Here is an 11,508-nt window from a genome sequence, read left to right as displayed (position 1 = left end):
GTTTAAATTTCGAATACTTGAACCTCATTGGCCAAAGCGGCAGATTACAGAGAGTAATTGGCTGGTTTATTTAAGAGGTTCCTGGTGAAACTCTGGCAAACCCAACCTCGTACTGTTGGATCGGAGCACCTTTCCATGGTATTACCTCATGAGTAATGGCGAAGATCAATCCGATAAATAACCGGCTGGGACAACAATGACGTACGCTGTAGCGCGCTGGAGGACGTTGTCCTCAGGTCCCGCCCCCCACCTACGTCAGCGGGTAGCTATCCATTCAGCGGCGGCATCCGGCCGGAGCGGTTTCTGATTAGCCGGGACCAATTCAAAGGACGGCGGTTTGAACCGTTTGCGTTCAAAAAAGTGGCTGTGTTGATTTTGCGATGGCGTCCGGTTGCAACAGTTGGAATTACGACGCCCCAAGGCACTTCAATTTCGGCAACCCGCAGGAAGACGACGACCCCACGGCTGACTATTGGTTCGGTAAGCGGCTGCGGTCTCAGGCGGGGCCCGCGCTGGGGTCGGGGTCGGGGTCGCGGTCGCGAGTCTCGGAGCTCGGGCAGGCGAGGCGGCGTCCCTCCCAGCGCTCCATGGATCCTATTAATGCCCCCCTTTGTCCTAGCATCGGGGCTGCCCGCTCCCCTGACGCCGGCTCCCATCGCAGTCGGTATCCCCTAGAAAGGATTCCTCCCCGTAAATATGCCCGCTCCCGCCAATTTGGATTCCATCAGATTCCCTTCCCTTCCCCGGTATCGTGAGGTAACTCCGCTTTGGGCACTAACAGCACCGCAGCTTGTTGTAACGCCTTCCCGACTGGCCATCTTTATATTACTCTTCAAGCATCCCGCCCTGTGCTTCGTGGCGCCGAGCTTCACTGGCTAGTATTGGATCTCCGGTTACCTGTTCATCAGAAATCTTCCTGTACCCCAGCTCCTTGTTTTTGTCCTCTCTATAAATGAACTTTCTAGGATGTCGCCATGTGAGTGCTCTGGGGTTCTGCTGCACTACGTTATATTTAAAATATTTGTTCCCCTCTCTCCTGTTTCATCTTTAACCTACTACCTTGTATTTCTTCCTCCACCCCCCCCCCCCCAACCTTCTTATTCTGGCTTCTCATCTTTTTTTTTCTCCCGTTCTGTTTACTTTTTTTCCTCATAGATGCTGCCTGGTCAGCTGAGTTCCTCCAGCATTTTGTGTGTGTTGCTTGGAATTCCAGCATCTGCAGGGTATTTTTTTGTTTCGAGTAGTGCAGAGAGCTGGTTTGGGGATGACTAGAGCATATGGATATGCTACTTGAATTATTCCAGAGTTAAAGAATGTCAGATCACAAAGTAACTGCACAACAGTTGGTCTAACGTCACTAGCAGGGCAAATTTTAAGGGAGTGGTAATAAGCACATGAAAATCGGAGTTAATGCACTCCAGTGTAGGATTATACAGGCTATTTTTGAGTTTGGATATTATGACAAGTCACAAAGGAAGGGAATGGGTTAAGGCAACAAGTGCAGGATGCCCTTGCGGCTGTTTCCCAATAGCAATTACATTGTTTTGGATGCTGTTGTGGGGGAAAGATCTGGCAGAGGAAAGCCACATTAGTCAGATCTTTGGGACTGATTTTGGCTCTCTTGCTGAGAAGGAAAGAGGAGAGAAGTAATGGTAGGGAATTCATTGATGCAACAAGCAGGAGGTACTGTGTTGCCTCCCAGGTGCCAGGGCCAGGGGCATCTTAGATGGTCCACAGCATTCTTAAGGAGGTGGGTGAGCAGCCAGAGGTCATGGTCCATGTTAGATCCAGTGACGCTCAGTGTTGCTACCTGTGCCATGTGCTAGTGAGGCAATGATTAGGAAGATAGTGCAGTTTAACACCTGGCTAAGGAAATAGTGCAGGAGGGGAAGCTTCAGATTATTGGGTCCTGTACAAGTGGGGCAGTTTGCACCCAAACTGGAAGGGGATCAATATCCTTGCAGGAAGGTTTACTAGTGCTGCTGTGGGGGGGGGGGGCGGGGGTTGTTTAAGTTAAAATTGCAGAGGGATGGGAACCAGAATGCCGGGGCAGCTACTGGAGTGGTTCTGGAAAAAGCTGTTAAGCTTATCTACGAAGACAGGAATTGAATGGTTTAGTAGGGTACAACTAATGGGAGGAGGTGGTGGCATTAATAGAGAAACTGTTATGGCAGTCCTCAGGCTGGAGGTCTCGTCTACTGAAGCTATATGGACGGAACTAAGATGACCATGTTAATAGGATTGAATTGTAGACCACCCAATAGCCAGTGCGATTTAGAGAAGCAAATTTGTAGAGATAGCAGACAGTTGCAAGCAAAAAAATTGTGATAATGATCTTAACTTTTCATATGTTGACTGGGACTTGCAGACTGTAACAGGACTGGATAGGATTGTTTGTCAAATGTGTTCAGGGAAGTTCCCTTAATAGATAGAGGTCCCAGCCCTCCCTGTTAGAGAGTGACACAGAGCACATGACAGAAGTGTATGTAAGGGAATATTTTGGATCTAGTGCTCATAATCTCATTTGTTTTAAGATAACTATAGAGAAAGATAGGACTGGTCCTTAAGTTAATATTCTACATTGGAGAAAAGCCAATTCTGGGAACATCAGAAAGGATCTGGAGGGTATGGATTGGGATAGGCTGCTTTCTGGCAAAGGTGTACTTGGTAAGTGGTAGGCCATCGAAAGTGAAATTTTGAGAGCACGGAGTTTGTTCCTGTCAGAATAAAAGGCAAGGCAAACAGGTTTAGGATACCTTGGTTTTCGAGGGATGTTGAGGTCCTGGTTAAGAAGGAGGGGCATAGTGGGTATAGGCACCAGGGAACAAATGAGATGCTTGAGTACAAGAATTGCAAGGCAACATTTGAGAGGGAAATCAGGAGGGCTGAAAGAGGGTGTGATGTTGCTCTGGCAGACAAGGTGAAGGGCTTTTGCAGATGTATTAAGAACAAAAGGATTGTAAGGGACAAAATCCTTCCTCTTGAAGATCAACATTGCCATCCAAGCATGGAACTGAAAGAAATAGGGGAGATTTTAAATAGACTTTTTTTGCATCTGTATTTAACTTGAGTGGACATAGTCTGTAGAACTGAGGCAAAACCATAGTGAAGATCATGGGTCACGTGGATTACAGAAGAGGAGGTGCTTGCTGTCTTGAGACTAAGTCTCTACTGTCTCAGGCTCTCATCCAGCCTTTTCTGAGACTAGTGCAGAAATTGCAGCGGCCTTGGCAGAGGTAATTAAAGTTTTCATAACCACAGTTGAGGTGCTGGGGGGTGGCTAATGTAGTTCTGTTTTTCAAGAAAGGCTCTTAGAATAAGCTGGGAATTTATAGGCTGGTGAGCCTGATATCATGGTGGGTAAATTATTGGAAGGCATTGTAAGAGGCAGGGTACCTAAGTATTTGTTTAGGTACGGTTTGATTGGGTATAGGTGACATGGCTTTGTGAGAGTTAAGTCATATCTAACCCATAGTTTGTTTTTGAGGAGGTTACTAGGAAAGTGGGATATTGCTTACATGGTAGGCTGGTCAAGAAGTTTCAGTTGCTTAGTATTCAGGATGAAGTAGTAAGTTGTATTTAAAATTGACTTTGCGGGAGAGTGGTAGCAAATGGTTACCTCTCTGACTGCAGTTCTGTGATTAGTGGAGTGTCACAGGAATCCGTGCTGGGTCCTTTGACGTTTGTTGTCTTTATCAATGATCTGGACGATAATGTGGTTAACTGGATCAGCAAATTTGTAGCTGACACCAAGCTTAGATGTGCAGTGGACAGTGAGGAAAGTTATTAAAGCTTGCAGGACTGACCCTGCTGTAAAAATGGGCTGAAAACGGCAGCTGAAATTTAATGCAGTCAAGTGTGAGGTGTTGCACTTTGGGAGGGCAAAAAATAGGAATTGGTGAACAGTAGGGCTCTTGTGACATGTGGTAGAACAGGGATCTGAGAGTATAGATCTATAATTTCTTGAATGTGGCATCACAAGTAGAGAGGGTCGTAAAGAGAGCTTTTAGAACATTGACCTTCATAAATCAGAGTATTGAGTAGGAGAAATGAGGTTTGTAAGACATTGGTGAGACCAAATTTTGAGTATTGTCTGCAATGAGGGAGGATTTGATAGAGGTTTACAAAATTGGGGGCTATAGCTAGGGTAAATACCAGCAGGCTTTTTCCACTGAGGATGGGGTGAAAGGTGAAATATTTAAGGGTTAATTTCTTCACTCAGGATGATGTGAGTGTGGAGCAAGCTGCCTGTGGATGTGGGTGTGATTGAAACATTGGAGAGGAAATTGGATCCATGTATGGATGAGAGGGATATGGTCCAACTGCAGATTGATGGGACTGGGCAAAGTAAGTTTGGGGACTAGATGGGTTCCTGTGCTGTGGTGCTTGATGAATCAAAGATCAACCCCACCTTAATGGAAACAGACAGAATGTGATGCAGCCAGTAAGTTTGTGGAATATCCTCAAGTTGAAATTATAAATGGAGAAAAGAAAACTGTGACACCAGATGTGGCCAGTACTGGGGGAGAGAGAGAGAGAAATTTGAAGAATTCAATGTCAAGTCTACAAAGCTGCACCTTGCCCAGATTGGGTGAGTTGTTCATTAAGCTGGGTCTTGTTACACTGCAGAAGCCACAGGCTGGAATGAGAGGGATAGTGAACCGCACACAAGATTCAGAGGGCTTGCCTTGCTGTCGATGTTGCAATTCTGTCCTATGGTTGAAATTTATCTGACCCATGCTGTGCTCCAGCATTGTGAAATTGGCATGCAGACTTAATATCACTGGGAGGTGGGAAAGGGAACGAATAGTTAAACAAGAATGGGATATTAAACACTTAATTATTCCAGAATCATTGATTTTATTACCAGTGATGATTTCAAAGTCAAGGTTGCTAGATTATTCCTGTTCTCTCAGCTCATCTTCTCTTCAACCTCTACTTAGCTTCTGTAATCTGTATTTATAACTTGACTACTTAAATGTCAGTTCTTTGAGATGAGTGTCATGCACCAGATGTAGCTTGACCAGTTGAATCTTAGTTCTGTCTTTGCAGAATTTCACGTTTTTTAATGTTGATAACTCTTTGAAATTTTAAATTGTGACCAAAAAATTCAGTAAACCCATTTGGTTTCTGAATCCTTCAAACTGAATTATGACCCTTTGAATTCTAAGCTCCAGTGATTTTGAACAGGTCATAATTCACTTAAATAATATTCAACACAAATTTAAAAGCAATACTTGCAAATTGGCTTGCCTGATGACAGTCACTTTGATGGCTGCTTCCACCACCTTCAATGTGGGATCTATAGCTAAAAGTAGGTATTATCTGAAGTAGTGCAGTCCTGTCCTTAGCTATAATTGTCCTTAAAGCTTTTGTTCATTCTTAATTATTATAGTATATTTTCTTGGATATTAGATAAACAAATTGAACAAAACAAAGCTACAGCAATTACCATGCCTGAATCAGTACCAATTATACAAAATTCAAATTCCGGAGTGGATCAAGTGGAGCAAAATGGAGTAGGAACTAGTCCCGTGCTACACAGCCAAGACTCGAAAATGTGTGAAGATTCTTCTGAAACAGAACCACAACTGCAAGAGGTTTCATCTACAAGTGAGAGTTTTACTTCTACATATTTATGGAATAGTTACTACTTAATCAAAGAAGCCTTTTAAGCTTTTATACAAAATTCCTTGGACCTGTAGGCAAACTTTATCACATTTCTGCTTCGCATTGTTGTTTACCTGTGGTTTTTTTTTCTCTAGCTCCAGTTTGCTGCTGTAGAAGTTAATTAACTTGCAAAGTTTGAACTCTACAGAAATAGTTATAATATCTTCTATAGTAACCTTGTTCAGATTAATCTCCTTGCCCCACTGATATCAGATAAAGTTGAAGCTATTTTGTCTGGTTATTAGTTGAATCTGGCAAATCTAGATAGAATATGACATGCAAGGAAGACTGTTGGTATCCATGGTATTTGAAATCTGTGAAAGAAAATTTGAAAAATGTTGCTTGCTAAAATTTGTAATATTACAATTGGCCCTAGTATTTAACTGATTACTAATACTGAAGAGTAATTTCCCTATTAAGGAAATGTGTATTTTTTCCCTTGGAGTCTGATGTTCTAAAATGTTCTGTTACAGAATTAGTGTTGTTTTTATTTTAATGCTAATTTTTGATTACTGCAGTCAGCAAGACACATTCCTCATAATGGGTTATTGGCTTGTCTCCCCAGTCTTCTTTCAAGAGGTCTTGCTTGGCTAAACTGAGTTTTGTGTTTATTTCAAGTTTGGCCAAGTATATCCATAAGCTGCCTTTTTGAAGAAAATCAACAATGAATTTGGAAGGATAGTGTGCTAACTAAAACAGTTTGATAACTGTAATACAGCTCATTGGATAAGTCTCTCCACCTTTCCTTGGCCGAGAGTAAGATACTGCAAGACTTTCAAAGGCGGACAGCCAGGCTTGGTGTGAACTCCTACCCTTCAAATGAGTTGTAAATGATTAAACAAATTTATTATGATTCACTGTAGATATATAGCATGGTAACAGGTCCTTCCAGCCTAAGTCTGCACTGTCCATTTGCACCCATGTGACCAATTGTCGTACTAACCCAAATATCTTTGGAGTATGGGTGGAAACCCATGAGGTCACTGGGAAAATGTACAAACTTCTTAGAGTGGTGAATTGAATCCAGGTCACGGGCGCTGTAATAGCGTTCGGCTAACTGCTGCACTACCATGCTGCACACAGACCTTCAGTTGATATGCTTCTGGTCTTTAATTTGTTCCATTACTATCTTTAAAACTTTTAAGTATAACTTTTAAAATATTTTTGTTACTTGTCAGAAATTTAGTCCTATTTACCTTTTCCCTATAGAAGAGGCAACCAGTAAGCCACCAAATAACTTGGCAGTGTCCCTGGAAGAATGGAAAGCCAAAGTAAACAAGACCACCGTGCCACCAAGAAGGCAAGTAACAAGTGTACTTTTGTTAAATAGACGTTCCTCAGTGTCCAGTTTGTTTGTGAGTTGATGGTGGAGTGCATGAAGGAAAAAACAAATGCTGAAAAAGAGCTCCTAAACTGGTTTCTGTTCAGCTGTTATTTTTAAGGTGACATACCAAGGTTTGTGGAATTTCTTGACTTCAGGGCATGTATTTTGAAAAACGTGTGTCTCTTGTGCTTTCTTCATCCTACTTGGGTTAGCAAGCACCTGATTTGAGACCAGGAGAGCAAGTTGAACATGAATGAGGATTGACGTCTATAAATTCTTGAATCCATTGGTAGAATAGCAAGTACTAATTCTTTGATTCTATAATCCTATAAGTTCATAATGATGGAGTGGATAGAAGACATACTTGCCCTGGGGATAAGATGAAATTGGTCACTATTTTGATTTTTTTTTAAAATCATGATTTGTCTTCACCTAACAGGATGAATCTGTAATGCTTGGGCTGTACTCACTATTAAGCTGAATGTGCAATATAAAATTTCATTTAGTCATTTAAAATGATTCTGTCATTTAAAATTCCTCACCTGAAAATATTAATGATATTTGCAATGTAGTTATATTATCTATGATATAACAGGCTCTATTTTGACAGCATATTCTGTTTATCCTGTTCCAGGGTTTTGTGCTTTGCTGTTCTTTTGCCCGTTTCTGAATATCTATTGATCTTGGCTACTCGCTTGTTTCTGAATAGATTTTCAACGATTGTTTTATTGCCTTGTTTTTCTTTCCCGTGATACTGTTAATATTTCTTTCTTGAACCAAAGCAGGTTAATATTTTAGCAAATCTCACCACCTGTCCTTTAATCGGCTTCCATTTTGTTGCTGTAAGTGTAAGTGAGGGGTAGTCCCTCAGTTCTAGCAACCCCAGCTTCATTCCTGTCTTCCGGTGGCTTTTGTGTTGATTTTGCACATTATCCCTGTGGCCATCTGGGTTTCCTCTAATTCCCTTGTTTGCCAAATTGCTTGGCTACTAAATAAATAGCTGTAGTTAAGTGGTAGAATCTGGGGGGAAATTGATGACAATGTTGGGAAGATAAAGGGTTTGTATAGAATGAGGGGAAAATGGATGTTTGGGCAGAAGGGTATGTTGCCTGCCGTACTTGAGTTACAACAATTGTTGATCTCTAGGTTTCAGGCCATGTTGGAGCCAGCTTGATGGTAGTTGCCTGATTTGAGGGGTGTCTCCTGACCTAATTTCAGAATATTCCATCTGTACAATGGAGCTTTGACTGTGTTTGAACCTGCATGAAGAATGTAATATGGTGTATAGAATGGTAGTATCAGATTAGATGCTCTAAGACTGAATGGAGAGCATCCATAGAAGCCAGTAAACCTTTGACCTATTTTCTTCTGCATAAATTCAGGTTTTTTTTGTCGAAGATTGAGGAAATAAAAGATGATTAAAATTTGGATTGAAGTGGAATTGAGTGCACATGACTGAAATAGCAGAACCTTGACTTTTAGTTCTGTAACATTTGGTTAATTTGAAATGTCTGTTTTTTTTTTGTTATGCACTGTCTAAAGTTCTCTCAATTTGTTTTTTCATTAGATCGACACGCAGGCCATCTGAACAATTGAGAAAACAGTTGGGCAGCATAAGAGCCTCAAGGCGCTCTCAAGATATAAATATGACAGAACCTCCAGTTAACAAAAAAGCTCGCATGTAAGCTACCTATGCATTTAAATTTTCTTTTACTAGATTTAGTATACATACACCTTGCTGAAAAGGCTGTGGTGTGTTCCGGATGAATGAAATGATGCCCTGTAATATGAGCAATGAAGGTCAATCTGATCATCCCAGCCTTATGGAAATTCAGGTTTTTTACTATCCTTTCTTGATTTGTGCTAATTTTGATGTTAGGAAGTACTTATGAGGGAACGTCCTTCCAAGTTTGGCCTTGTGTTTAAGTACTGCCTTTTGTAACAAATATAAACTAAAGTCCTTGTACCTGCAATACCTGTTAAACAGTGAAAGTTGAATATTGAAATAATTAAGGCAAAATTAACTACAAACAAGGTTTGTGTAAAGCAATATAGTGGCTTGCTGGAATTCTTAACCTAGCAGGTATTCCAATTAGATGTACAGGAAATTTGCAATCTGCCACACAATTTACTTGGCAGTTTATATAATTTGTTTAAACTAAATTTGTGGTAATTTTTTTTTTAAATGCCTTGCCTTAAATGCCCAAGGCCGGCCTCCTAGGCCTGAGTCGATGTGGTAGTAGTTTTTTTAAAGCCCTTGATAGAGTTAAGTAGCATATAATGGTGTACTAGCCTGGGCTAATGAATGAGATGTTGGGACAAATCCCGTCCCAGCTGGGGAATTGAAACTTGACTGTTTCTTTGGAAGCAAGTCTCCCTTCATGTGATCTGGCCTACATGTAACTTCAAATTTCATATCAGTGCTCTGAAATGGCCCAGTGCCATTCAGTCCAAGGGCATTTGAGGATGGGCATTAAAAACTAATTTTTTCCACCATCATGCCCAAATTAATCAACTAACAATTTGGAGGTGTCTTTTCCTGATGGAAAATAAATTGTTCTTTGTACTAAATGTAGGGATCCAAGTGGAAATTGCTCCAAGAGCAGAGCTGGTAGTCTAAATCAGGATAAGAGCAAATTGACAATGCCTGGTACTCCTACAGTTCTCAGGTATGTGTTATTTTGGAAAGTAATGAAAATAATGTTCTATGAAAACTTGGTTAAGATGGTATCTGATGTAGAACTTCCAGAGGTTGTATATGTAGCTGATAATTTTGAACTCTTTTAAATAAGTTTGTCTGTTTTGCATTCCTACCATTGAGTGGTAAGTATACCCACTGGGCTTTTTACTTTGTATTCTGATTTCTCATTTCCTCTTTCCTCCATCACCCTACCCTTGTCCAATGTAATATTGAACAGCTGTACACCTAACTATATTGAATACATATTCTAATAGATTTACAATTTCTACAGTTGTCCTATCAAATGGTGGCCACTGTTTGCCCTGTGTTATTTTCTAAGGCATTGCATATTTCAAAATACTTTCTCCACACATACGGGCTAAGTTGATGATCTTCTATTTGCTTTAAAGTCTTTCCTCTGAAATCTTCATGCTGTATTCAGAGTAAAGCATATAAGTGAATTGGTGTGTGTCTTTGCTCTAGGAGATGCTAATAATTTTTGCCTCTTCCCATACAAGACCTTCTGTGTGAGCAAGGACAGATTTCTCCATGGAGAAAGATCTACTCTGGTTATCATTTGAGTGTGTGTGAATTTAAACATAGTCGTGCACTATGTCGTGGAACAGGCACTCTTGATACTTTGCAGTATTTCAAAATGATCTCCTTTGCTTACAGGAGGCAGCAACATATGGGTTCAAAGGGAAAAAGCACAGAAGATTTGGAGATGGAAAAAATTGCTCAGTTTCAGAAGGAAGTGGCAGAGCAGAGGAAATTAAATGAAGAATCGCTAAAGCTTGCCATCTCTGGTGCAGGTACATTTGCTTATCAAGGTTTGGAAGAATAATTAACTGTAAGCTTTCACGATGGCTTCAGCCATAGCTTAAAAGAACCATTAGTGCAATGTTTTTTAATTCTAGCTAACAAGTGTTTCAAATCATGGCGGTCTATTGGGATTTGGAAACTGGCAATAAATTTGCTTTGTATGTGTATTTAAGTGTACTAATGGTAGTGAACAAAAAAAAATCTTTCCCACCTGCCTCTAACTCTCAGATAGACTAAACAACCAATGAAATGAAATATGAAACTATATTAATTTGCTTCTACCATGCCCCAATCCATATGACACAAAATGGATATGTGGCTGCTACACTGCTGATCCCTGGGGTTTTCATGTAAAAATCATCCAGTGAGCGGCAGTTCGGCAGGTATTGAGTGAGGTCAGAGGAGAATGATCAGACTGGCTCCATCTGACAAGAAGGTGGCCAGGTGTGCAGAAGAGCATCACCGAATGCACAACGTATTGGATCTTGAAGATGATGGGCTACAGCTGCAGAAGACTATTAACATACAGTGGCCACTGAGTGTATTTCTCTGCCAGTGTTCTGTTTCTGACTTAACACTTTGTTGAAAGGGTCTACATAATATTTGAGGCAGAAAAAATTTGTTCGGAGTAAATTTAATCTACCCTATGCATGTGAATGATGGAATTTGGAGCTATAGAAAACTGGGAGGATTAGATTAAAATGAAATTGTGTCAACTGAAATAAATCCCATTCTTCCACCAGACTCCTTGGGCTGAATTGGCCTCCTATAATGTAAGGTAACGACCAGATTTTGCACACCAGAATTTATAGGTGAAGGCACACTTATTGTCTACTATGGACTGCTAATCCTTTTACAACACTGGCAAAAGTTGAGATTTTCCTGGATTAATAAATATACTAGTAAACATTATCTACCCTATTTAATCTTTTCCAAGAGTGCTTTTTGATTCTGTAGCTTATTTTTAAGTTATCCTCTTGATAGGGCAGAGGAGCATTAATGTGTGAGTATC

The 11,508-nt window shown here is 40.7% G+C and overlaps 1 protein-coding gene across 2 annotated transcripts in view; it reads left to right on the top strand.

Moving 5' to 3' along the window:
* The first annotated feature begins 267 nt into the window (after window positions 1–267).
* The window catches only part of tpx2 (TPX2 microtubule nucleation factor), a 32,995-nt gene continuing 21,754 nt past the window's right edge, over window positions 268–11,508 (top strand). The window contains exons 1-6 of one of the 2 annotated variants that reach the window (XM_072239107.1): window positions 268–480; window positions 5,416–5,613; window positions 6,880–6,970; window positions 8,562–8,675; window positions 9,571–9,663; window positions 10,350–10,486. In XM_072239107.1, the coding sequence (XP_072095208.1) occupies window positions 381–480; window positions 5,416–5,613; window positions 6,880–6,970; window positions 8,562–8,675; window positions 9,571–9,663; window positions 10,350–10,486 (733 nt within the window). In that variant the 5' untranslated portion in view covers window positions 268–380. The remainder of the gene's footprint in view (window positions 481–5,415; window positions 5,614–6,879; window positions 6,971–8,561; window positions 8,676–9,570; window positions 9,664–10,349; window positions 10,487–11,508) is intronic. The other variant, XM_072239116.1, reaches the window with a different exon arrangement.

Source organism: Mobula birostris, chromosome 2 (assembly GCF_030028105.1).
Source record: "Mobula birostris isolate sMobBir1 chromosome 2, sMobBir1.hap1, whole genome shotgun sequence".
NCBI classification, from domain to species: Eukaryota; Metazoa; Chordata; class Chondrichthyes; order Myliobatiformes; family Myliobatidae; genus Mobula; species Mobula birostris.
The sequence above is the reverse complement of the archived record's forward strand: the minus strand, read 5'-3'. Positions and strand labels throughout refer to the sequence as shown.